This window comes from Elaeis guineensis, chromosome 6 (genome assembly GCF_000442705.2).
Source record: "Elaeis guineensis isolate ETL-2024a chromosome 6, EG11, whole genome shotgun sequence".
In the NCBI taxonomy this organism is placed as follows: domain Eukaryota; kingdom Viridiplantae; phylum Streptophyta; class Magnoliopsida; order Arecales; family Arecaceae; genus Elaeis; species Elaeis guineensis.
Genome location: NC_025998.2, coordinates 16,130,972 through 16,158,639, shown reverse-complemented (window position 1 = coordinate 16,158,639; position 27,668 = coordinate 16,130,972). Strand labels below are relative to the sequence as shown.

The 27,668-nt window shown below is 39.5% G+C and overlaps 2 protein-coding genes across 2 annotated transcripts; both read left to right on the top strand.

Annotated features, from left to right (window-relative positions):
* Positions 1–988: 988 nt before the first annotated feature.
* LOC105047096 (single-stranded DNA-binding protein, mitochondrial) lies at positions 989–5,527 on the top strand. Its single transcript, XM_010925901.4, has 4 exons — positions 989–1,303; positions 1,403–1,629; positions 3,351–3,451; positions 5,062–5,527. The coding sequence occupies exons 1-4, from the start codon at positions 1,043–1,045 to the stop codon at positions 5,139–5,141; spliced, it is 669 nt and encodes a 222-aa protein (XP_010924203.1). The 5' UTR covers positions 989–1,042; the 3' UTR covers positions 5,142–5,527.
* A 9,892-nt stretch (positions 5,528–15,419) lies between these two features.
* Positions 15,420–26,947, top strand: LOC105047097 (nuclear matrix constituent protein 1-like). The gene is made up of 7 exons (XM_073259262.1): positions 15,420–15,462; positions 15,725–16,088; positions 19,871–20,080; positions 22,596–22,846; positions 22,979–23,246; positions 24,109–26,162; positions 26,405–26,947. The coding sequence occupies exons 2-7, from the start codon at positions 15,762–15,764 to the stop codon at positions 26,463–26,465; spliced, it is 3,171 nt and encodes a 1,056-aa protein (XP_073115363.1). The 5' UTR covers positions 15,420–15,462; positions 15,725–15,761; the 3' UTR covers positions 26,466–26,947.
* The last annotated feature ends 721 nt before the right edge of the window (positions 26,948–27,668 follow it).

Genomic DNA, 27,668 nt, shown 5'->3' with positions numbered 1-27,668 from the left:
TTATTATACCATATTAATTGTGTTATACCTCCTTCAAATTAATTTTATTTTATTTTATAAAACAATCTACTTGGTTAAGCAACTTTCATCAGCTAACTAACTATATAGATTGTCAATAAAAACGTTGAGTTGGGTTTAAGATCTATTATGCTTGCTGTAATAGGCTAAAAATCATATATCTTAAATTTATTAAATTAAATATTCTAATTAATATAAAAATATACTCACCATCACTGATTTTCACCGATTACCTAACCATAAGGTTTCAAATAGCTACATTGGGCCTAAGATCAAATCGATAGTCGATAAATCTACTTTTGGGTTCATGATATATACTAACTTTGAGAAATTTATAACTAGTGAAATCTAATTTTATTATAGTTATCTCCAGGCGAGTTTTCTAACAGAACTAACATTCATTATCTAATTACCATGATATTAGATAGCTTGAAGCAACCATACAGTTTAGTTATGGTAATTTTTCTTTTTTCTCCCTACATTGATGTTGATATTATTATCATTTTTTTTGTTTAAACCTTTTATATTCAAGATTATAAAAATTAATAATGGATATCCAAAAAAACCAACTTGAATTATATGTTTTGTTTGAAATTTATTTATAAACTAATTTGAATATGCTCAAGATTAGATACACAATGTATGATTTAAGATCAAAAAGAGTGGTTCAAGAATCCACAGTATTGTTGATCAAGCCTTAATCAACGACCATAAGACTTGATTTGTCTAGATAAAGTAAACTATAGTATTTAATTAATAAATTAAGTTACAGTTATTATTCGCAGCTTGGATGATTGGTTTATCTCACATGTTTTGTCGTAAACTAAAAATTGGTGCAGTATTTTTCACTCTCATTAAATTCTTTTTTTAATTTGTAAAATAAATAATAAGAAATACAAACATATTCTTTTGTAGAAATTGAAGAAAAAAGAAAAACTTTCCGAGAATTACGAACGACCCAATGCGCTAGGGTTTCAGTAGGGTTTAAGCGAAGAAACAACGAGACCAGAGGCAAGCTCCTTCCATGGCCTCTTCCTCCTTATCCTCCTTCGCCTCGCTCTCGAGACGTCTAATCTCTCGCTCTCTCCTGCCCCACCCGTTCCGCTCATCCGCCCGCTTCTTCTCCAGTCCCCTCGCCGGCGGCGAGTCCGACTCCGACGATCCCCGGCTCGACACCGATCAATCCACTCCGCAGTCTTCGTCCTCCTCTTCGGGCGGAACTCCTCAGCAGCGCCTCCCATTCCAACGCCCTCTCGAGAACGGCCTCGACCCAGGGGTCTACAAGGTAAATCCGAACCCAAACGCAGACCATTTGATCGCCAAAAGTTAGGATTTTTTCGGGGTTTTTCTCGATCTGGGGGTTTTTCTCTGGGTTATTTTGAAGGCTATATTGGTCGGGAAGGTCGGGCAGAGGCCGGTCCAGAAGCAGCTGAAGAGCGGGCGGACAGTGGTGCTGTTTTCCCTTGGGACGGGAGGGATTCGGAACAACCGGCGGCCGCTCGACAACGAGCAGCCAAGGGAGTATGCCGACCGGTGTGCTGTGCAGTGGCACCGGGTCTGTCTGTACGCGGAGCGGCTCGGCGACCTCGCACTCAAGCACGTCAAGCCCGGGTGAGCGGCAGTCGTCTGCAGCCCCTTTGTTTTGACAGTTTTATAAAAGTTTTCCTTTCCATGGTTAAGTTGTTTTGAAGTTACAATTCTTTGCAATGGCTTTCAGATCACAATTTTTTGAAGAAGTGATTCCATTTTGTAGAGATGCAGGTCTACAAAATCCCAAATAAAATCGATCATATCAGTATATCATTGTATTTATAATATTTAAGAATGAGATAATGCTCAATGTATACTTAATTAATATAATTAATTATCTCATTTATAATATAATTAGAAATGAGATAATCCATCATTTTTTTTTGAACACATTTATAACATATTATTACTGAACACCCAAAAGTTTCGTAAAAAATATCAAAGGAAACAAGTAGTTCTTCTATTCTTAATTTTTTTAATAAATAAAATCAACGATAAAATTGTAAACTTATTGATTAATCTATATAAGTTGGTGCCCTGTTTGGCAGCATTCTGTTTCCATTTTGTTGCTGAACACGTACATTTTTTGATAAACCATTTTTTTTAAATTTTTGTATCTACGAACACTATTTTATAATATTTCAAAAATATTTATACTAGCATTTTTCTTCCCTAAATCTTTGTTTTCTGTCTGCGTGGACCACTGCCTCTTCTAGGACTGCCTCTCATCATTGTTCATCCTGTGAATCTTTGTTCGTCTTTTGAAAGTGGACTTCCTTTTTCTTTTCTTTCAATTGTGATTCACTAAATACTATGTGATCAATTTCTGCCTCTAACCAAGCTGTCTTGTTTACCTTCATTGCACGTGATAATAGGTTTGCTTATACGTTGCGCTGAACAAGTTGTATGTCTTGGTAGTTGAGGGATTTTAAATGTAAAATTCACTGCACTTCTCAACTTATATTCTCTAGTAGTTTTTAAAGGCTCCGATTGAGCAGTTGGCATGCAGCATGCTCATGTTTCTTGTCCCAATCACAACAAATCAAGCTAGTTATTAGCAACACATCTCATTACTATAAGAACGTTTTGTTGGATTACAGCATATTATGGTTACTTGGATGGAATTAATTAATTACAGATGTGTATATCCATATTATATTGCTCAATTTTGCACAACAATGTTGTTGCAAATGCTATCAGCAAGGTTGTCCATTTACTAATTTTTATAATTGGAAACCACCTGTCCTTTTTTCTTTTAATTGTCTACCTCTTCTTTAGCTCTTTTGAAATCTATTTTGAATGGATTCTAAAATGATCTGCATTTCTTTTTCTTCTCTTCTTTTTTTTCTTAAATCTACCACTTTGCTTTTGCTTACCACAATCATTCTTTAAATAGCTTAAGCAACTAAACATGAGGGTGGTTCTCAAGATTACAGAGAGATAATTGAATCTTTAGGCTTAGTCAGAGTTGTATGATTTCATAGGATATACTAAATGTTCTTGTACTTGCTTTTAAGCGCATATTGTTATTTTAGTTTTACCTGTATGCTCCAATGTGTGCAGAAACTTGTATGTGTGCAGAAACTTGTCTCCAATTCCTTAATCCAACTTAGTGGTTTGGATGCATGATGTCCCAATCTTTTAATTTGGCTTCTTGAAATTTTGTTGCTTAGTGTGAGATGCGTTTGAACAATTTATGTCTTAGTGCCACCATTTGTTCTTTTCCTTGGTGTTGAATATTCCCTAATCCAAATAATGTTGGTATACCTTTGTTTATTAATTTTTTTCATTTGGTATCGCAGATCTGTTTTGTATTTAGAAGGCAACCTGGAGACCAAAGTGTTTAGTGATCCAATAACTGGACTTGTTAGACGCATAAGAGAAATTGCTATCCGCCGAGATGGTATGTGTCCCTTCTTTTGCTCCGTTCAAGTACTAAGGTTAAATCTGGTTCAAATAAATCTACATAATGCATCATCATCATATTCAGATCGTCATTTTTCCCTCCTGTTCCAGATTTCTTATTAAAAATGGTACAAGAGAGGTTGCTAAAAGTATGAAAACCCAATATCTGAAACTAATATTTCCCGATACATGCATATCTTGCATCATTTCAATGCAGGATTTTGTAACTTCTAAATCAAAACCATGGATGAACAAGACAGCCAGATTGTGAGCATGATTAAATTTCAAACTGAAAATTAATAACGCACGTGATACCTTTTTGTACCAAAAAGAGGGGAAAAATATAAAAGCATATATTTTATGCTTTCTTCATGTACCTATCATATAGGCCGCATATGGATAATAATGATGCTTTATGAAAAACATTGAAATTCTCTTTTGCCTTATCATGCCTCCAGTTTTTTTTTGGCAGCTGGCAGAAACAACTACCAAGCAAGCAAGTCCTCCTTCCTTTTCCCCTATGTACTTGCTTCCTGTGCCTCCACTCTTGCAGCCTTGTTCTCTAACAAATCCCTCCTGCAGGACTCCACTTCACCACCTCCACATGTCACTAACATTTGCCATTGGTACCCAAGGCCACTACTTGGCCCTGACTCCCTTTTTTCTCTCCTTCCCCTTCTTTTGACCACTCCACTAATTCCCATTGCCTTATCCCCATTTTAGGCAATCCTCCCACTTGTTCAACATCCTTGCGCCCCCTGACATTTGTTGCCACCAACTTGGCCCCTCTCTCTTCTCCTCCACCGTGAGCTACCATTTGAACCTCATCAGTTCCACAGCTCACCCTCCTTGACATTTGCTGCTGCCACTAGCATGCTGCCACAAAAACCCGTACCTTCATAGCCTTGTTAGGTCAGGTAATCAGGTTGAATATCAACTGGGTTGGTAGGGGCATGATTTTGCCGGCCCATTTCATTCTCTGGTCGGGTTGGCTGCCCATTTAAAACATCTGACCGATCTACAAGCCTAGTCTGAGATATGCATGGGTGAGTGAAACAATTAAGACATGAAGGAGGGTTAACATTCATTGAGTTGAAAAGGAAGGCAAATGGAAGGGATGGTGCCACAAGCGAACAGGTTCTCTGTGATCCAAGGGTGGTATTGGACTGCATGATGGTTGAAATTATTTATTCTGTGGTTGCTTGAATGCATATGCATGCCATTTTGATTTTTGATGAAGTTGGATCTTTTACCTCTTTATCTGTCACAACAAGTAGTAATTGCATCGACAGAAGTATTTAGATTCTTGTAATTGCACTGCTAGGGGCCTCAGGAGTAAATCAGTGGTTGATATTTCCTCTTACATGCATAGTTTAGAAAACTCCTAGATTCTTACATGCATATTTCCTCTTGTCATTGTGAATCTTGTCATTGTGTAGTTTCATAGATTTTCCACAAAATTAAGTTTGGGAATCCATGAAACATCTGAATTTAGATAGAAAAGATGAAAACTGGTTAATAGCCATGAACTTTGTGCTAGCTAGAGGCTGTGTTGGCTTTTACCTGCACAATTTTTCAGAGTTCTGACAAAATTACGTTCATGAACAGGTCGTCTTGTTTTTCTTGGTAATGATGATGATACTGGCCAATCAGAGGAAGCAGAGTTGAGAGGTGTGGGCTATCACTAAGATGATCTTAAAGATGAACCTGGATAAGACATTGTTGTAGAGATGAAAAGCACAATGCTGCCTGTTTTCAGCGTGTAAGAAATGTCCATATATGATTTTTCCATTGCTGAATCTGATAATCAACCAAGCAGCTGTGCGCTCAGAGTCAGCCTTCGGCTGGGTCGGATGCTTTTAGCTGATGATTGGGAATGGCTGTGAAAATGCAGGGTATGATGAAACACATTTACTGCAGATTTTATAATTACATTTTTCGAGCATGTTAATCGATCAAATTTACCATTTGGTGAGGCTATTTTTTTTGGGTTACTTTATCTTTTCTTCCAACCCTGTCCAAACACTTTTTTCAGTGCTGCTTATTCAAAATAATTTTGTTATGTTATGAATTACTTTTCATCTTCAAATTCCTTTGCTCTTTCAGTACAAATTCTATCGGACCATCCAAAGGATTGGCATCTGTGTGTGTGTGTTTTGCCTGCCCATGTGTGTGATGCAGTTATAATCCACACTGGGATGTAAACAGAGACTTCCGCTCCCTATTAAATTCAATTATGAAAGTTTCCAAGTGAAAGCCTAAACTGTTTAATGTGATCTGAAAGTTAAAATGGTCTAAAAACGAAAAAAATGCAGTGAATACTCCTAACATATTCGTTATTTTTTTTAATTAATGGTTACAATCCTATGGTTTAGTATGATGATATTTGGGATGACATAATGTACCGGAGATAATTCTTGAAAATGTAATTTTTTGTTTGTAAGCATTTAGACTTTATAGGTTGCGTCAAATGGTCCAGGTTGTCACTTACATTTCCTATTATTGGATTGGGTGGTGTATTGAAAGTTCCATGACATTGTAGTTTCAGTGTGGGATCTGAATCATCTGATTCACATTTCAGTCAATTATCATACAATTTTGAGGTGCCTCAACAACAAGGTTTTAAATCCTATAGGTTAAAGATATCCTGATTTCTTCATGAAATGGGCTATTCTGCTGTCTTGTCATATCCCAGTTGCAGTTTCGATCATACATTCTGATAGATATCTTCCATCTTTCTTTCCTTTTTTTTTTTTCCTTTTTTTCTCTATTTTTTTTCTTTTCTTTTCTTTATTTTTTCTTTTCATTTTTTTTATTTTTTCTTCCAAATTTTGATTTATTATTATTATTATTATTTTTTACGCCTTCTATCCTATTAGAACATAAAATCTTATCCAACAATAATTTATGTAACTTCCGTGAGTCGCTTGCATTTTCATCAGAAATGTTTAGCCGTCTTGTAATGGACAAATAACTTCGTAAATTAGGGTTGGTGTTTTTTTTTGTTGTTGTAGTTGTTGTTGGTAATTGGGCCGTGCCTCTTGATGGGTGAAAAACATTGTGTGGGTTGTGTGCCTTTTGGTGGAGTGGAAACGATCCTGATCACCCTCATTCGAAGTGGCTGATGCTTCGATCTCAGAGCACTTCAGCCTATCAATCTTTGCACTATCCTTTATAAGTGTGTGTGAGGATTTTGGTAGGGTGTTGAAGCTGTTGATACCTCGTCTGATCAGTCGGAGCAGAGTGCCTTTGTTAGTGGTCGGTCTATCATGGACAATGTTATGCTGGCCTAGAGTTCATGCACGATCTTCAGAGAGCTTCATATTGCTGCAACCTCATGGCGATCAAGTTTGACATAGAGCGGACGTATGATTGGATGAGCTGGTCTTTCCTTCGACGGATGCTTCAGGAGCTGGGTTTCGAGAGGGGTGGATTGGTTGGATTATGGACTGCATTGAGGCCTTGAGCTTCCCATCTTTGTCAGTGGCATCTCGACGGATTCTTTCACTGTCCGTTGGCCTTCGCCAAGATTGTCCTCTATCCCTCTACTTGTTCATTTTATGCGCTGATGCCTTATCCAGAGTTGAGGGCTGCGGTTCAGAGGCAAACCCTGGAGCCGTAGTGGTCTGCCCTTGGTGCCCGGCCACTCTTGCACCTTTTCTTTGCAAATGATTACCTCCTCATCGAACGTGCCTCGTTCCGGAATGCGGAGTGCTTTGCTTCTATTATAGGGGCCTACTGTCGGACATCTGGTCAGTCCGTCAACATTCAGAAATCTACTATCATTTTCAATCGGAGGACTAAGCCTTAGGTGAGGTTGGTGATCAGGGAGAGCCTGGGGATTCGGAAGCACACAAGGACACTGACCTATCTCGATGTTTCGATCACGGACCGTCGCTTGCGGCGTGCCAAGTGCAGACCCTTGGAGTAGAGGATCCAAGAGTAGATCCAGGGCTGGCAAGCCAACACCCTGTCTTTCATGGACAGGATGACTCTGGTGAGGTTGGTGTTGAGTTCTGTTCCGGTATACCTTCTAGCCAATACGATCGTGCTTGTTGCTTGCATTAGAGGGATGGAGCAACAGCTTTGTAATTTCTTGTGGAGATCCGAGTGCGATCGTCATTGAGTCCATCTGCTGTCTTGGGAGGTGGTTTGTCAGTCTGTGCGAGATGGTAGCTTGGAGATCCATTCTTTATTGACTAGGGAGGCTCTGATTACTAGACATGCAGCCAGATTTCTGATCCAATTAGACTGCTTGTGGAGTAGGGTGATGAGAGCCCGCTATGGTGAGTGGAGCTATGGGACCCCCATCCAAGCAGCCCAGGACTGCTCTTTCATATGGAGGGAGATCTGCGCTCGGGGGCCTGACGTTATACACCAGATCAGATGTCTTGTCGGAGATGGGCGCTTGGTGGAGGTGACCTAGGATGCATGGATTTCAAGTATTCCTTTTTCACTGGTCGATCTTTTTCAGCCACGAGGTGGAGGACCACAGACCTCATTACTATCGACGGAGCAAGTTGAAGAGCATAGAAAATCATCCAGCATTTTGGGGGCCCTCTTGCGGAGTGGATCTTTGCCATCCTGGTTCCGGTGCACCCCAGTCCGGATGTGAAGGTCTGGGGTTGTTCCTGCTGCCTGAAGGTTTTCTTAAGGGATCTTTCCTAATTATGTAGTTTGGTGCCGATCAAGAGGATCGAGGCTGCTTTGATTTGGAGAGTGGCCTCTCATCCTAAGGTGAGAATTTTTCTCTGAAAACATGCTTGGAACTGGGTTCGCACTCGGGTGCTCATTAGGGACAAAGGTATGACGATTCTAATCTTGTGCCCAGTGTGTGGGATGGAGGAGTCTGTGGAGCACGCCATTCTATGCTGTCATAAGGCGAGGGTCATCTGGAGATAGGCGGGCGGCTATCCGTGCGAGCACTGACCCATGGCCGATGTCCTTCCTTGACTCGATCTATCATAGCATGATTGATGGGTTGACTGCTATTGGTAGATGGATGACCTATATCGTGTTGGGTGGATGTCTGGCTAGGACACTACCTCTCAAGATCTTTTCAGTACCACGCGATGCAGCAGGAAGAAAGAAGAAACAAAACAAAATAATCAAAATACGTGGATCAACCACGAAAGGGCTCGTCTCTATGGGGCATGCAAACTTCACTATAAAAAAAAAATTTTACAAGAGGAGATCTCACCCTCAACCCTTGTACACCCAATTCTCTCTCACAAGAAGTTCTCCTTTCAAAAGCTCTCTCTCTCTTGGAAGACCCCCTGAACCCCTGAAGTGACCGGCATCCGCTATCCAGAAGCCTCCTGCTTCTTTTCTCATAGCATACGGCCTTCTCTCTCTCCTTCACGGGTTTCGTATGGCTCCGTACGGTGGTTTGCGGCAAAACCAGAAGACCACCTTTTTGTTTCATCGATCAGCCCTATTTAAAGGGCTTAAACCTGATTAGAGAGGGATTATGAGTCATAAACAAAGCCAAATAACTCCCTGTACTGTCGGATCAAGATCGGGAGCCACCCACACCATTCGATCGCACTCCGGTCCACAGAATAGTGCTGTGGACTGCGAGAAACGCCCATGCGGTCCACAGGCCCAACCGTGGACCGTTCGATCCATGATGGACCGGGGTACAGGCTCAGGCAAGGCGGGCCCGTGCGCCCGCCTGGGCCGGGGCCGGCCAGCGCACGCGGGCCTGGGCAGCGCTTGCGTGCGGGCCCGCCTGGGCCGCGCGTCCGGCTGGGCCGCCCACCCGCCTGGGCCGTGCGTTGGCCCCACCTGGGCTGCGCGCCATCGCTTGTGGCCGCACCGCCGTCGCTCTGTCGGCAGTCCTCCATCGCCTCGAATCTCGTGTCGACTTCAAAAGCTCGTATCTCCTCCATCCGAGCTTCGTTTGGGATGATCTTGGTATCGTTGGATTTTGTTTTTTGCCGCGAACCTCGTTGTGGGCTCAATATGGGCTGAATCTCGAGGCATCAAATTCTAACAATCTCCATTTTGACTCTATATTCGGCTTCCTCCAAACTCCGAGAGCTTCTGGATCTCCTCGCCCCCATGCACTGGGGTAATCGTCTGCTGATCATGGATGGACAAACATGAGAGTCGAGCGAGGCTGCTCGATCCCATCTCCATCGTATGCTGTGCTCCTCCTGATCCGAGACCTGCTCGGGGCATCGTCTTGCGGTAATAGGAATCTCACCTTGCGACGTCGCCTCTCGTCCTTCCGAATCTCCAGTCTCGTGCCCGATCCGCCTCCATATGGAGCTCCACCTTGCTCTGGGTTTCGTCTGGCTCCCGAAGCTCCATCTCGCACTGGATTCCCCGTCAGGTTATAATATCCTCTGCTCTCCTTCTTTCCCTCCAGCACAATCCTATCGCCGCGTAGTACCCACAGGGTTCCTCCACCAGCTACCGTCTTGTAGCATCTCGAATCCAGTCTGCTAAGTGAGATAAGATTTCGTCTGAAATCAGATATGTATCGGACCTCCCCCAATCTTCTCACTGCACGGTCATGTGTCCTTCAGCTGACCGTCCCAATGCCTCTGATCGCACAGCTCGATCCATTCGACAGATATACAGTGTCCTCACTGTTTTTCAAGGAGTCAAACTGCTCCTCTCTACAACATACATGATAGGGGCATGTAGAATCTAATATCTACTGCTGGAAAGAAATAGATACATCGTCAGATATCTTCAGGACATTTCCATCTGAATTGTTGTCGGCCGTCGCTACAGCAGCCACCGTTCGATTTTTGAATTGAGAGCAATCTCTAGCTAGATGCCCCAACTCCTCACATCAGTAACACCTGATTTTACTCAAATCCCTCCTGGACTTGGACCGCCTTCGTTGCGATCTCTTGTCGCTCCGTCTATCGCCTCCTGCTCCTCCAGAAGCCACCAAAGCTGAGCTACCGCCACCTGAGCTCGAAGCTGGGTTCTCCCTCCTGAGAATCTCGTTCTGGAGTATCGCTGCGGTGACCTCGTCCATCTTGATGGTGCTCTTTTCCACTAGAAGAGCAGTTACCAAGGACTCGTACGAAGGGGGAAGCAACGCCAGCAAAACCAGCACCCTGGTTTTCTCCTCAACATTCTCACCAACGCTGAAGAGGTCGGTGAGAATCTTCTAGAAGTGGCTCAGATGCTCCTGTACGCTCTGTCCTTCAGTCATCCGCAGTTGGTAGAACTGCCTCCAGAGGAAAAGAGTGTTGGTGAGAGACTTTGCCATGTACAACTTCTCGAGCTTCGACCACAGCACCGTCAGAAAAATCTCGTTCAGCACATGAATCACCACCTCATCTGTCAGGTACATGCGGATGGTGCTCACCGCCTGCATCTGTAGCCGTTTCTAATCCCGCACTTCCATGGTGGTCGGTTTCTCATCGCACAAGAGAGCATCGATCAATCCCTGTTGGATGAGCACGTCCTTCACCCTTGCCTGCCACAAGGAGAAATTGCTCTTACCATCGAACTTGTTGATCTCCATCTTGATTGTTCCTGTCTTCTCCATCTTCAATCTTGCTTACCACCGCTGCAATCTGCGTCTTTGTACCGCCTTGCTCTGGTACCACTTGTTGGGTGGTGTCCTGACTAGACATCCACCCAACATATCGCTTACCACATTTGGCTGTTCAGGAACATCCTTATTTTTGATGGTGAGGTGATCCCTACTCGGTGGGTGTTGGAGAGAGCTGTTTGTCTTGCTCAGGAGTATTATCGGTTTGATATGGCCACTCCACCCCTTGGTCCCTGGAGCTCCCTGCTACCCTAACAGTGACCTGCAAGGTTTTATCTATCTTTTGGGAGCCCCGTTCCTCGGGGTTTGTCAATATGAACTTTGATAATAGTGTCAGGGACGGGAGAGGTGGTGCTAGCTTCGTCATCCGCGGTCCTGATACTAGACTTTTGACGGCGGGTGGCTATCACTTTTTTGAGCCTTCTGTCCCAAGTGCGGAGCTTCATGCGGTCTGAGCCAATGTTATCTTTGCTAGGCAGCAGCTTCATAAAGAGAGGATCTGTCTGGAGGGTGATTCTGCTACTATTATTGCTTGAATCCTGAGAGGTGAAAGGTAGCTCGAGGTTCATCCACTTATTCGAGATATCTGGACTTTCCTCCGTCAAGCTGATACGGTCAATGTTCGGCATAATTATTAGGAGGCAAATACTGTTGCAGATTGGGTGGCAGTATATGTTGTGGATCACTTTGATGACTGGATTTAGAAATCGGATGAGGACTGTCGGTTGATCCTATCGAATTTTGTGTATCTTGATCTTTTGGATTGCTCTCGCATCAGACTGGTGTGGCTGCCTGTTTGTAAAAGAAAAAAAAAAAAAGTGGGTGACCGGACACCCATTAGAATTGGTGTGCTAACCCCATCTTTCCGCATGCTTTTATATTGGTCTCACTTCTCACATAGGGATGGTGCTGCGCTAAATTGATTTGTATATTCAATTTCCTCGCGGAAACATTAACGAGCACTTTACGCTGTCGCATGGTTCTGCCACGAGAATATCCGTTCTTGATCCCTTTTACACATGGCAGTTTGCTAGAAATTATGCAAAAAGCAACATATCTACTCTCCGAAAATTCCCCTACCATCTTCAGGTGTAATTTTATTAGAACGCATTCATGATGAGGCATGCTGCACCTACGGGCACAGAAAACAAGCAGTTCTTACCCAAGGTCTACATCAAATGCAGGCTTTTGAGATTTGAATATTGTTGTCATAAGGGTTACTATGTGAACTTTCTTGGACCTTTCTCAGAAAACAAGCATCTCTTAATGTTTCTGCAGGTCAAGTTGAGCCTTGCATGGTTGGATCCTCTCTCTCTTTCTCCATAAAGTAACTTGTAAGTAACAGATTAGGGTACTCCAGATTCATTCCATCTTTTGCCTCAAAAAAGAAAAGGATTCATTCCATCTTGGTTGCAGCGCATCACTGCATGGTTTCTTTACCACTACCTGACCCTGAATTTTCATGGTTCTATTCTACAACTAAATTATTAAGATACATTTAGATTCTCAACAAACAGAAAATTTATCAATTCAAGTATTTTTTTTTTTAATCAATTCAAGTATTTGTCATAATAGTTTTCCTCATCATTTTACAAAGTGCTCTTTTCCTACTTGCCCTCTCCTTGCCAGGCAGGGTAGCCAACTTCACCATCCAATTTAAGGTTATCACCAACTGTGACCTTCCAAGTCATGCAGGTTGTCATCACAGAATGTGGTGTGGTGCTTCTATTTTTGTTCACAATATAGAAAATTCATTCCAACATTGAGAACATTTCAACTCCATCAAAGAGAAAAAACAAAAATCTGTATCTGCAATCATTACTTCTTCCAAGCTTACAAAAGCACTAATCAGGAACAGCTAATATCCTTTTTCATTCCAGAAAATATAAAAACCCAATTGACGCCTTCTCAAACATAAATAAGGAGAACAACAAGCTTTGCAGATGTTTTGAGTGTGCAATCATATGTCATACATATGTTCAAAAATTAAGTACCGAAACCTCTGCAGCATTTACTGACTGCTCTTCAATCTTTTGGGTGGTGGGGAGATGAAAAGCTTGCAGACAGGAACAATGGGATCATTCACCTGCATCACTTATCAGTGGCAATCGAGAGACCAGCTTCAGATAATAGACAGAGGAGCCAACCGAATTCATTTTTTTTTTTTTTAAATAAAATGAAATGGTACCTGATCAAGCAAAGCTGATGAATTCCCCACTTTTAAGTGTTTGGGAGAATCATGCTTTTGGTGGACTGAGCTGAAAGCGTCAGCTTCCACCCAGGCATGGTTTCTCCCTCAGCGGGAGTGATCCAGGGGCAGAGGGGCCTCTGCTGCCTGATTGGGTCAAACTCACTGATTTTGCCATGCACAAGTTTTGGATTTTTTCTTGAATCACCCAAACAGAAAAAAACACTGTCAACCTTTTTCTTTTTTCAACGAGATACAAAGCAACATAAATTGTACAAAAGATTCTTCTATCGCAATGCTTTAAGCAAGCGAAGGGAAAGGAAGAAAAGGAGACATCAAATTTAACTTGCTGAGTAGTTCAGTTTTCTTTGATCTATACATCCGAACATCATGAAAGAACCAGAACAAGAACACACCAACAAAAAGAGAGAGAGAGAGAGAGAGAAGAAAAAATAAAAGAAAGATAAAAGGTGGTGGCATGGTTAACATGCCGAAGGTAAGATAGTAATCACCAGTGGATTCTGGCATTGTTGAACTCACCATCCTAATATCAAGTTTCCAAGTTAATGAAATGAATTAAAACAAGCCGGTGGGAGGCTTTGAAGTTACTATTACACTGAATGCTAAAATTTGTTGGAACAAAAATGCCTGGGCCTTGATTGCATAACTTTAACATATTGGTATTGACAATTATATAAGGAACTCAATGTTTGCATTAGGAGAACACACGACACCTAGATTTGAATAATTGAAATCCATGGATAGTACTAGAATGGTCTAATGCACACACAACAGCAATAAAAAAAATATGCCTGCTTCAGGAAGGGGAGAACTAACATTTAAGAACATGAACGTTAGAGCAAAAATGACAAACGCTTTAGGCATTGTGCTAGGAGAAACTAATTCTGCTTCCTCTTTATAACCAATATCGCTTCTTTGCAAAACTTACAGGTGTATGTTGTATAACATCTTTTCAGATTTTCAACATTGCCATTTTTATGCAATGAATGAGCTCCTTGCTCATGGAAGTCTTTATCTTCAGAGAAAGTACTGCTACAAGAAGTGGTGCTGCATACATAGACCTCTACTCTAGGATGGGACTGAAAATTGACATCAGTGCTAAGTTCATTTAATATATGATTTGATCTGTCTATTATATGAGTTAGGCCAAGTAATCTATTCGATTCAAAGGTTAGGTTCAAATCTGTAATTTTAACCAACCTAGACTACCCAGTAAATAAGTTGGGTTCGAGTTTATAAATGTTTAACCCAATTTGTATCTGACTTGATCACTATTCGGCTTGATCTAAACCGGTCTTATTGCCACTCTTACCAATCACTATTTAACTATCACCATATAATTCACTTAAGATCGGGCAATTCAGGTATGGATTGGTAGTGTTAGTCGATCTCACCTGTTACGTGACCAATCAAAAATTTTATTTTATTTTATTTTTTTGTATATAGATATTTTATTTTTTTTTTGTGAATTGTATGGTGGTCAATAATACGAGAATTTATAGCATGCATCACGTTAGCGATGCATTACAAAAATTAATCGAGACAAGATATGTGAGGTTGCAATTTGAGATGAGCGCATAAATGAAGCTCATAGGAGCCAAAATATATGATTGAAATGGTATACCGCAGTGTGGTGCAGGATATAATTTTTTAAAGATTTTTTTTAATAAAAAGTTGATTTATGCAATAAAAATTAGATAATTTTTAAATAATCTAAATAGAAAAGTGTAATTGTAAAAAAATCATTTCGTATAGAGATGAAAGTGGTATGGATAATATTTATTTGAATTTATTTTTATATCCGAATCTATTTAGATATGGATAGAAATTTGAAGATTTGATTAATATCTATATTATATTCATAAAAAAAAAAGAATATGACTATGAATAGACAACTATCCGAATCGTATTCGAATATCCGAATTGATATGTAATTCTATATAATTTTATATAGCACATATTATTTTTTAAAAAATATGTAATCATATAAATATGCTATTTATTTAATTTATAATATATTGAATAATATTTTTAATTTTATAGCTATAACATTTAATTAACTAATTTATATTTATAATTATATCCATATTTTTCATATTTAAATTATATTTATATTTATTTAAAATAAATATAAATATAAAATTTTATATTTATATAATATTTATATTTATATTTATATTCATCGGATAAAAGAAATATAGATAAGGATATATTGGTATACAGTTTCAGCCTTAATTCCGTGGTTTCATTAGTTCCCTGGCGGTCCAGCGCTTGACAGGTTGGTTGCTCTTGCATCATTCCCTTCCTTTTTTTAGCCGCGCTCACAGCGCTCCATTTACAGGGTTTTTAGCCCAATCGCTCAAATTTCTGCCCTTGGCATCGCTGGAAGCGACAACTTTTTTTTTTGATAACAGAAGCGACAACTTTTGATCTCCGATCCTTCGCTTCTTCTCCTCTCGATTCTTTCTATTTTTCTTTTCTTGATATCAGGGTTTATGTGTTTGTTTCTTGGGTTCCAACGGATTCTATATCGAATTTAGGGTCATTTCCTTTGGTCATCTAGAAGGGGAATTGGTGATGTTTACGCGGCAGAAGAAAGGGTGGTCCCTTCTGCCGAGGGCCGCTGAAAGGAGCAGTGGCTCGGTCCCATTAAACCCTAGAGATGGCAGCGGAATGCTTCTTAATAGGGGGAATGGGAAGGGGAAGGAGATTGCGGTGGCTGAGGCACGGCCTCCACCACCCCAGGCATCTCCTGGGGATGATAAAGGTGCTGTCTTGGCCAGGGAATGCGGGGAGGAGGAGGTCTGGAGGTCGTTTAGAGAGGCAGGCTTTCTCGACGAGTCTGTGTTGCAAAGAAGGAATTGTGAAGCGTTTGCTCAAAGAATTTCAGATCTCGAGAAAGAGGTCAGCAATGAGTCATGGGCCCAATTATATGTTCTTTATTTATTTATCTATCTATGATACACCGTAGTTTATGGGGGAGATTTCAAATTTATTGGTATGTAATTGGAATGGGTAGTGGGTGCTATTATTGACTTGTTGACATTTGCAAATTTGTAATGCTTTGACCAATGAAAGTACAATAGGTTGAATGTTTTTCTTTCAAAGAGGGCTATATGCTAAACTGACATTATGGGAGCAAACTTTCAAATATAAGGTTCTGAATAGCGAATAAAATTAATACAACATATCTTGTGTAATTTTAGGGGGAAAAGAAATGAATAAGGATTGTCTTAAATCTTGTGGCTAGGAAATATATTATGAGAATCTTTTCTCATTGTTTGAATTATTAGTAAGTAGGTGGAGAAAAAGAAAAGGCATATTTAATATGAGAGTGAGTAGGGTGGTGCTTTTGGGGTGTCATATGTGTTTGCCGCATATGAGATATATTGCTGAAGGAAATATTGTATGGTCAACAATTCAACATTATAGGCAATAAAGACTGTCCAACAACATAATTGAAATTTAGAAGTATCAAATTATAAATTGGTGTCAGAAGAAGCTAGGCTTTTTTTTTTTTTGAAAATCTAGAGACAGGTAAAAATAAAAGAAACCAACTGAAAATGTAATGTGCACCTTTTTACTGTCCATTAAGTTGTTTAATTTTTTTTGAATTTACTGTAGTCTTTGTAATTCATTCACTCAACAACAGAATAAAGATAAAATGCTGCCAATGAAACATCCTGCACCTTATTATTGCTGATGATATTCTATATTATCCCAAGCTGTTTATAATTTTGCTTGTTTAGTCTAGATTATCCCAAATTGTTTAATCTGTAGTTCATTAATTGCTGATGATGTTCCTAATCTCCAGATTGGTGATGGATTATCATGATATGATGATCTTTGCTTGGAATTACCCTTTATTTATATATGTTTTAGGAACAATGGTTGGTAAGCCCTCCGCTTGACCAAGTTTTAACTTATCCCAACAAAGCATCATATATATTGTGCTCAATTACCCATAAGAATCTGGTGCTGGCCCCTGGCAAGCATGGTCATGAAAAGATATGCAAAGCTTTTGGAAGAAATGATGGAGGCACCCTAAAATATGCTTGGGAGCATTTTCATTTGGCATAATTGCTACTTTTAATTGCTATGTAATGGGAAGTGTACTTGTTTTGCACATTCAAATTGAACTCTTGATTTTTCCATGTAGCATCTAGACTCCACAGTTTAATTGAACAAACATGTTGCTGTTAATGAAGCATCATTGTCTATAATATAAAGAATTTATACCGACAAACTAATGCAAACTAGCATAATATCGTCATCAGTTAACCATTATTTTAGATTTGTCCAATTAGGACAGGTTCAACCTGTGTGTACAATGTCAAAGGGTATCTTTGGGCATATTTTAGAACTGATTTTTAACTTGACAGCCTTTTTTTTGGTTTTATTAAAATAGTGCTGAATTCTTAGACATGGCAACATAGGCAAAGGAAGGGCCTACCATATGTCTTTGAAGGTCAGTTGATGGACAAGGGTAGATATTTTATTGGTCTAGTTAAGTTCATACTACTAGAAGATGGTTCTCGGAATTTTTCTTAGGTCTGCAAAGATTCTTAGAGAAGGGGAATGCACCATAATTTAATATGGGGTTGTGTTAAGCTCCGCGGCGTATTGGTGATGAAAAATTTAAAGTGGCATACAATATAAGAACAAATACTAGCAAATATAGCATAAGAAAATGCAAAAGAAAAAGACCACAAATGTAAACTTGAAGCTGATGTCTTACAAATTTTGTAAGTTTTACATTTGTTTTTTTTTTTTTTGTTGAAAGCTAAAGTAAACAAAGTATAATATGTTTGGAAGTCGATAATCTATCAATGTAGGATTAGTTTGCGAAGGCATTGAATTACGCCAACTGTGACATGCTGCAATATAGGCTAATACAATTTATAGTGTATGACATGGTACAATACAGACTGATACTTGGATCCTTAGTGTTGACTCATTGTCTTTTAAGCCCTCAAGTTTCTTCTTTGTTAGATATCTTTTGTGAAAGTAATTGTGCATAATAGCATCATCTTCAAGGATTTGAGTTATTGTCATTTTGCTGGAAACTTCCACTTTGGATGATGCATTTTATATATGCATCCATGTCTTTGCTCATATTGGATATAGATGTCATCATTTGTTTCTTGCAAACATTGCAGATTCTTTGAAGATTACGGATTTTCACTCCATTGTTGTAGGATCGGGTCATAATAAAAATAAAGTCATATGCTTTGGTGCTGGAAATACATGGTATTGTTATGCTCTTAGAATAAAATTTTGGTTCCATGTCAGATAAGCATGAAATGCTTTTCAAGGCTTCAAATTTCTAATGAGCTTTAAAGAAAATTCAAAGTTAAGATTATAGAAGACAGAAAGAAAGAATAAAGAAAGAGAAGCAAAGGAAGGCGAGGAAAACACATAAGTTTGGAGTGCTGTATGCATTTGAAGGATCCTAAATCTGGTTTAAGTGTTGAAAGTGTCTTGCACATGTGAATGCTTCTCATCCACTTTTGGACATTGTTGATGACTATAGAACTCTGCCATTGCAGTTAATTGCCAAAATATACTCTTTTTAACAGTCTAAGAGCAATCTGAAACCAACCAAACTTCTATGTTTGTTACATAAGAACTTCTAGATCAATCTTGACCCCTTTTTCTTTTTTGTAAAATCTAAATGTGCGAAAGGTCAAAGTAATTCTAATTCGTCAAATGGGGAAACTAATCTAAGATTGACTGGAGAAGGTAATACTGAGCAAGTGGGTGGAAGTTACAGAGGATAATTTGGTGAAGTTCTTGAACAGTTATGTAGTTTAAATAAAATGATCTTAACTAGTAGGGATAAGGCTTCCTGGTCATGGATTTGCTTGTGTATGATCTGGAGGAATGGATCTCTGAGTTGCTGATTCATAAGAATGTTGATAATACTGGCACAAACCTATCACTTCATTGTTTTCTGGCTTGGATCATAGGAGAGTTTCCCGAGAATCTATTAATCTATTGGCAGGTTTCTTTCTTGTATTACTTAGTATAGAATAGGTGAGAAATATGGTGGATAACCATTGATACAACTGGTTAACTGTATTAACCATTAATATTCACATGCTGACAACTCAGTGCTTTTTCTTTCCTGTAATGTTGGAATCCTCCATCAGTCAACCTTCTCTTTTTCCTAATTGGTGTCTGACAAAGTGACATCTATGCATCTTGGCTGTCGTACGTGAACATTTGACTGCACTATGATTTATTTTGTCTGATGAGGAGAATTGCTTTTTGCTTTTAAAGACCGCTACTATACCATTTAGACATAAAATTGTTGTCTTTTTTGGTTCAGTTCTTGAGCAGATGTTTGTAAGGTTGAGGTCATACGATTGGTCCATCTATCTGTATCGTAGCCCCAGTAGTTTGTTTCCTCTTCTGTTGTCATATGGTAGTTATCAACTGGATTCAATGTTTTATGTTTATGATCTCTTTCATTAACAAAACTTAGCTTATCCTACAGCAATTCAGTTGCATATGATCACTTCATCTAAGTTCTAGTTTGCCATTTTAGATCATTACTTGTCAAGTAATTCAGGCAACTAGTATGAAGCTGTATAATCTGTATTTGTTTGGTTTAATTTCACATCTATCACTTCTGCTTTATCTTGGTTATCAAATGTTACCCAACTGACTATTTTTTGGGGCAGCTTTATGACTATCAGTATAATATGGGGCTTCTCCTGATTGAGAAGAATGAGTGGGCTTCTAAATATGAAGAAATAAGGAAAGGATTGGCAGAAGCAGAGGAAACTCTAAAGCGTGAACGGGCAGCACATTGGATTGCTAGATCTGAACTAGAAAGGCAGGATGAGAATATGAGGAAAGCTTTGGGGGTTGAGAAGCAGTCTATCATTGATGTATGGGACTGGCAGATTTCTCTTTTTTCCTTTAATATAAACCATGTCTGCTGACTGCAGAAATAATTATTGCTACATAATCATGTTTGCATTCCATTCTTTTTTTGATTTATTTGTTGCTTATATTGTTATGTTAATGCTAATATTTGGTACAGTTATATCTTGTCGTTTGTAGAGCTTAAATTTCCAATACTTCTTGTGCTTTTTAGGTTATAACACAATTACCTAATAATAGATCTGAATTTACATAGATTTGATCAATCGATATTGTTTTGACATCAGTTCATTTATTAGGCAAACTGCTTGCTTATATTATGTAATAATTCTCCCATGAGCAGGGTACGCTGTACCGCCATGAACTGTCCAGTTCATGGCATATCAAGCTGTACTGGGGGTAGAGTGGGGCACAATTCTGCCCCTCAATTCAAGAAACCAGCAAAAGGGGGGGGGGGTGGGGTGGGGAAGGGAGAAGAAACAAAGGAGCTGAAGGGCTTCCTCCACCTCCCTCCGCCTCCCCCCACCTAATGCTCTCTCTCTCTCTTCCTATGTTTCCTTCTCTCTCTCCCCATCCCTCGTTGGTTTTGCTGTGTCATTATCAGCCCGGCATAAAACAACACATACCGTATGGAAGATCCAATCATGACCGTCAGTTGATCCATTTTAAAAAGCTTTGACAAGCATGACCAAGTAAGGATAGATCCAAACACTCCAACCCATGGTATTCCGTACCAGCCTGAACCGGATGGTACACCCCATATCGTACCGTACCAGTGGGGAACCGGTTCGGTTCAGGCTGGTTTTTCGGAAAATGGTCTGAATCGGACGGAACCGATCGGTTCGGTACGGTATCAACCCGAACCGCCCGATACCGTGCGGTTTGGTTCGATATGGTGCGGTACGATACTGGTTCGGTCCGGTTTGGCTTGGTTTTTCTTTTTTTTTGCCGTTAGGTAGAATTTTTTTTTGAATTTTTTATTATCGGTATGGTAAATTACTGTACCGACCAGGAATCGATATGGGTCTCGATACCGGTTCTTGAAACCTTGCTCCAACCTGTATGTATCAAGTTGTTGCTCTATTCTGAAACCCATCTTGTAGTAAAAGTTTGCATGATGCTCTCTTGTAGAACCATCTTTTCGAATCAAGGGCATACTTTTCCCAACATAGGTAACCTGAAATCTCCATATTTAGCCACTTGGTGGGCATGTCTTGCAAATCTCAACTTACATGTTCATTTTTATATGTCTAATCATCTCCATTGCCTGCATGCTCTGGTGAGTCTTTGTTTTCATTTCCATCTGCTGGATTATTAAATACCTTTTTCGAAGTCATTTATATGGCCTGGGAATTCTTTTTCACTCAAATAAATTTAAAGCATCCTTTCATTCTCTATCCTTTGATTGAGCTGTTTGCTAGCATTAAAAGACATGCATTGTTGAAAGGCTTGTGATTTGAGAAGACTCAGGATGCAAACAGTTAGAAAAAACTTTTTCTAATTGGTGAATGCTACAAAAACTCAGATAAGTGTTGAGCCATTAAGGAGCGGACATTAATTCCGTGAAAGCTAATGCTAGCATCAGCTATGATTATCTAAAAAGTGTGGTGAGGCTTGGACAGAGCACTGTCTATGCCTCCATCCTCTAAGGCTTACTCCATAAAAGGTCAGGACATGATTTCAGACTCAGGATATCCCTCGATGTGGGCTCTTTGTTGTTGCAATTGGCCGATCATCATGCTGAATAGCAAAATTATAAAAACATGTCACATCAAGTAATAGGTACTTACGCAATTTTGAGTTGCGGTGAGTTTATTTGTGCTGAATACAGGAAAATGTGTTTTTTAAGCTGACACTCCCATTGATCTTAAACCACCAATTATGACCATGAGTTACTTCTTAGAAAAAAGAAAATATGTGGCATAAATGCTTGTTCATCATAAAATTTAATTGAATAATTTATACAACTTGGAGGGTGAGCCTTGGTGCAATGGTAAGGTTGCTTTATTGTGACTTGGAGTCACAAGTTCGAACATACAAACAGCCTCTCTGTAGCGGGGGTAAGGCGGCGTACATCTGACCCTCTCCAGACTGTATAGTGGCGGGAGTCTCATCTATCAGGCTATGCTTTTTTTAATAATTTATATCAGCTGAATCGAAACCATATATGCTTTTAGCTTTTACAATTGATACTTTACCGTGTGCTGAGATGTGGATGCATCATTTCTTGTCATTTTGAGAGATCATCCTCAAAATTTGACATGTGGTCAATACCAGACACATGCATTGCTAAAATTGCTTTGAAAGCTTGTTGCATTCATGCCTGACTGTTGAGTTTTTTTTTCACATTTCATGCATTTCTAGGTACTCTTAGTATCCTTTCGTTGTAGAAGAAATGATCGATCTGCTTTCTTTATCTTTTCTGCCCCCTTTGATGGAATTGTCTCATGTCTCCATTTCTTCATGTATGTTTCAAGGCATTTATTTCATCTCTCCCTCCCTGGATCTGTTTTTATTCAGCTAAAGGCCTTGCATGAGGAGTCCGGGGAAAATGCCGAAGCTAAATTCATGTTTGATAAGAAGTTGGTTGAAATTCATGCTCTGGAGGCAAGTATTGGGGATGGATATTTGGAGATTAAAGGAAAGCTACATTCTGCAGTTCCTAGGCTAGCAGAAGAAAGCCAGAAGAATCCAGAGATGGGCAGAAAATTAGAGGATGTGGAGGCTTATGAACATGAGATTCAAAAAGAATCCACAGCCTTTACAACTGGGTATTCCTTTTGCTCTTTGAACTTAAGTTTTTACCTAGTTTATTAATGTGCCTTGACTGTTGCCTTCTTTGATTCCTTTAAATTATTTTTGTTTCTTGAATGGTGATTATAATTGTAATCTACAACATCCAGAAAGAGAAAACATGAGGAGCTCACTCAACAAAGAGAAGAGTTGCGATCTTGGGAACAGAAGCTGCAGGATCGTCAGAAAAAGCTTGATGAGGAGGAAAAATTCCTTGATGAGAGGGAGAATGAGGCAAATGAGAGAGATATTATTCTCATACAGGATGAGGAAGAGCTTGAAGAGGCAAGAAAAGAAATGGAGGTTGCTAATAATTCATTAAAAAATAAAGAGAAGGATATCAATGCAGGACTGGAAGCTTTAGATGCTAAAGAGAAGGTTAGATTTAAGTTAGTTTTGCTTGAACCATCCCAAATATGTTCTCTTTTTCCAACTTTATTTTTTCAAATTTTTGTTACTTTGATTGCAATAAGCTGTCAGGGAAGAAAGAGAAATGTTTAGTTGCAAAAGAAGATCTTAATTTTAGAGGATGACTGCCTATTGCGAAATGCTGAAAATTTATTGGAACTTGCTCGACTATTAATTGTATTGTTGTTTTCTAGCTGCAAAATGCTTGCTTGCAGTTCTCTTTTATTTTGTAGCATTTTTAAAGCTGAGAAGATACCAATATGCCAAAGAGCTGTATGAAACATAGTCCATAAAAGGTCAGATTACAAATAGTTGGGATAGGCATATGGTTATAAAAGTGTGTCTTCATGTATTAATTTAACAGAAATGTCTGCATTTTGCAATGACTGCGCAAGAAAGCCCTATATTCAGCTTCAGCTCCTGTGTGCTAACACATGTTATGCAATACATAATAGTAGACGCATCAGAAGGACTTAAGCCTGCTCTGCAAAGGAACAATTTCAAGTATTAAATTAACCATTGTAATCATAGATGCTCTTTCAATCTGGATCTTCTTCGAAGTACTTGATTATTCAAATAAACTTTTAATTGTATCAACATCTGACCTGTGATGGTGATGCTTTGCATTTGTATGGTGATTTTATTAGCAACTGAACTTTAACTTACTCTTGGTGAATTTCATTTGTATCTTCATTAATCATAGGATCTTGTTGTTTATTTATTGTTTCATTGCAGGCCTCCTCTATGTTTTTCTTTTAACATATTTTCTTGCCCACAATTTATTTTTCACTTTCAATGGATAGTCCTGACTAATCTTTTTGGAATTGTGAAGTTAGAGATCCAGAAACTTTTAGATGATCACAACATGATTCTGGATTCCAAGAAACAAGAGTTTGAGTGGGAGATGGAGAAGAAAAGAAACATCTTTGATCAAGTGGTGAAAGACAGATTGGACGCGGTGGAGAAGAAGTCCACTGAAATCAACATCAGAGAGGTACAAATTTTTAATAAAGAGCAGGATTTGGAGATTGAACTGCAGAAATTGAAGGACAAGGAGAAAAAGTTTAACGAGATATTGGACGCTTTAAAGGAGAGGGAGGACTCCATAAGAAAAGACGAGAATAAGTTGCAGGATGAAAAAGAGAAGCTAGCTAGAGATACCCAGAAGCTGCTGTCCTCTCAAACTGAACTTGAGAATTCAAGAAATGCAATGGAAGCTGAAAGACTACAAACTATCAGGGAGAAGGAAAATCTTAAAGTAGCCAAGGAGGAGAGGGCGCACCATCTTCAACTGCAATCAAAATTAGAGCAGGAGATTGGTGATTACAGGATCATGAAAGAATCACACAGAAAAGAAACCGAAGAGCTGAGAAAGGAAAGGGACAGGCTTGAGAAAGTGTCGGAAGTGCTGGATAATAGAAAATTAGCATTGGAAACAGAGCTAAAGCAGCTCAATGTTGAGAAAGAAAGGTTTGAAAAATGGCAATGTGTTGAAGAAGGAAAATTGAAAAAAGAGAGGCTGGAATCAACCATTCATATCCAGAGGGTGTTGGAAGAACTTAGACTGATAAAGGAGACTTTTGGAAAATCATTAGTACACCAATTGGATCCTGTTGAATTGTTCAAGAAGAAATATGCCGATATCAAGGATGCAGATGCATTGAAAATTCATAAGTTGAATCCAGATCAAGATTGGCTGGAAGGGGATAAAGAACTCTATGTTTGTAGAAATAAACGGGAAGCTGAGCAGCTAGATATTCAGAAGGACATCAGTATCCTCCAGTTAATCTGCAAGAACCTGAAGAATCAACAAGAAGTTGTGATAAAGGAAAAGGAGCGCATTTTTGCCCTGGCTGAGCAGCTCAAGTGTTGCAAAAACTGTGGGTTCAAAATTGATGATGCAGATATCCATGGTATTCAAATTCCAAACGGAACTGAGGGTTCGGAGAACATTCTTCTGTCAACCATTGCTAATGACTATTTGAAGGAGCCTCAGGAGGGTGAGAATACAGATGTATCTCCTCAGGGTACAAGCCCTCCACATGTTACCTCACGTGGCTGCGAGTCCTTGCTGCAAAAATGTTCAAGCTTGTTCTCCCACAGAAAAGTGGTTAATCAGTCTTCTGATGGTCATATAAAGAAATCCTGTTTATTTGATGCTCATCTTGATGCAGAGGCTCTGGATGATGAAGTGAAGTTCCAATATGTACCATCTTTCAGTGTTGCGAACGCTGCTGTTGATATGTGTAGGGCTCGATCTGTTGGTGGAGTTTCGTATGATGGAGAATCAAAAGGACTAGGTAAAGCTAATGATGTGGCAAAACCTTCATTTGGAGTGGCAGATATTTCCACTGAAATGATGAAATTTCAGTCAGCCAATGGTGCAACGGAGATGGAAGGTGTGCCAAATTTTCCCTTGATTCATGAACAGAATGGCAGGGAGGGATCTTTTCTGCTTCCTGAGACTAATTCCCAGCTTCAGGCGTCGAAACAGAGACAGCACCAATCCAGCTCGAGTGCTGGGTCTAAAATTATCAAAAGAACAAACTCTGTTAAGGCAGTTATTGAAGATGCTAAAGCTATCACTGGGGTGAATTCTGAAGAGAAACATGATAAACCTTCAAATGGGGAAGACGGGTATTCTCAGTATGTTCATGAAGAAAGCCGAGACGACTCTGTTCATGATGATCAGGTGGCATCAAATGCAGAGCAGAACACACATTTTTCTGATGCTTCTGGATTGACAAACAGCGAGCTGGATGCAGGGGATGGTGAAGTGCATTCTGAAAGTGTATCATGCCGGGCGCATAGGAAAAGACGGCAAACTACATCACCTGGAACGGTAACCCCAGGAGTGAAGCGCTATAACCTCAGACGCTCCACAATGTAAGCAATTTACTTTATAGACATCATATTTTTTCAAGTTGCAGTCATATATCTTTATCACCCGGAAGACTGAAACTGCTAATCATATCCTGTTATGGTATATCAAAATCTTGTAGGTCCCTAAAATCCAACACTTTTTGGTTGTGAATATCACATTCAGAATTTGATCAGATGCAATCAACATGCTACCCTTAGGAAATTGTTAACAAGAGACTCATTTGAAGTTTATCTTTCTGTGTCAGCATGGCCACAATGACAACAGCCCAAGGATCATCCAATCAGAGCAAAGGACAGAAGAAGTGAAGCCTATGGCAGCCACTTTAGAAACAAGATGGTGAAGGGTGGTGGTGGTGATGATGGGGTTTTAAGACATGAAGTTAATGGCGCATTTTTGTCAGCATTTGTTAGTCTCAATGAGAGAATCGCTTGCGTCTCAAGGACACCTAGGTGGGAAGTGACTTTGAAAGTTGTGATTTCTCATTTTAGCTGGAGCTTGACCTGTCGTTCCATCCATGTATAGGATAATAATTCCCTCCAAAAGTGCATTTGGGTTTGCAGGAGGCTTCAACCATTTTTCTTAGCTGAATATATGTGCTTCAAGCTGTATCTCCACCCGCAGAGGATGTTATGCGGATATGCTAGGTGCAATCCCGAGATTGATGGGATGCCGCAAATCATTCTTTTTCAAAAAGATATGTGGTATCCCATATATCGTTTTGTACAAGAGTCCAACTTCGAGTGCCATGCCATTGCTTATTATTATTATTATTATTATTATTATTATTTACTGCTGCTTCTGTTGCTGCTACTACTATTATTATTTATAATTTTTATAGAACTAGGATGGAGCAAGTCCATCAAAACTCAATCCAGGTCATTGGTACCGTTTCCTGTAGGGCCTGAAATAGAGGGGACCCTCCTGCTAATCCCTCGCTTAATGTTTTTAGTTTTTGTTTCATGAACATGACAATTCCTTGCTTATCAGGGCCCAACAATTGTCCCCTGTCCACAAGGTTGAGCTGTAAAAGAATGAACGCATGGTAGCCCTTGAGCACATGAGCGCCACACAATACTACCATTTGTTATATTTTATATTAATGCAGGCTCGTATTCATTTATTTGAGTAGGATTTTTTTTTTTTTTGGGAAATTTTAAGTTTATTGGAAGCTTGATGATCTCTTGGAGGCTGGAAGAGGTGGTATGTTCCCCAGAGACTTGTTCAATGGGTGGGCTAGGCTGGGTTCCAGCTGGACTCAACCAACGATATATAACTGAAATTAGCTAGGGTACTTGGGCTTCGGGCTTTGGACTGGGTCTCGGATTTTCGAACCTCTTCTTGTTTGTAGTTTAAAACAATAAAAAGGAGATTAGTAAGGGATATAAAATTGTACTTATGGTTATTCATAAGTGCTGGTGCGCATGGAAGAGAGCCATTCGTCAAAATTAGATTCCTAAGGTATAAGTAGATATTGTATAAGATTCCGGTTGGGCTAGGTTCAAGCCAGA

Excerpts from the sequence above, each read along its gene's own strand:
- LOC105047096 (XM_010925901.4), top strand. The coding sequence starts at position 1,043 with ATGGCCTCTTCCTCCTTATCCTCCTTCGCCTCGCTCTCGAGACGTCTA. Across the intron at positions 1,304-1,402 it reads TCGACCCAGGGGTCTACAAG|GCTATATTGGTCGGGAAGGT; the intron begins GTAAATCCGAAC and ends GTTATTTTGAAG. Across the intron at positions 1,630-3,350 it reads CTCAAGCACGTCAAGCCCGG|ATCTGTTTTGTATTTAGAAG; the intron begins GTGAGCGGCAGT and ends TTGGTATCGCAG.
- LOC105047097 (XM_073259262.1), top strand. The coding sequence starts at position 15,762 with ATGTTTACGCGGCAGAAGAAAGGGTGGTCCCTTCTGCCGAGGGCCGCT. Across the intron at positions 16,089-19,870 it reads TTTCAGATCTCGAGAAAGAG|CTTTATGACTATCAGTATAA; the intron begins GTCAGCAATGAG and ends TTTTTGGGGCAG. Across the intron at positions 22,847-22,978 it reads TCCACAGCCTTTACAACTGG|AAAGAGAAAACATGAGGAGC; the intron begins GTATTCCTTTTG and ends TACAACATCCAG.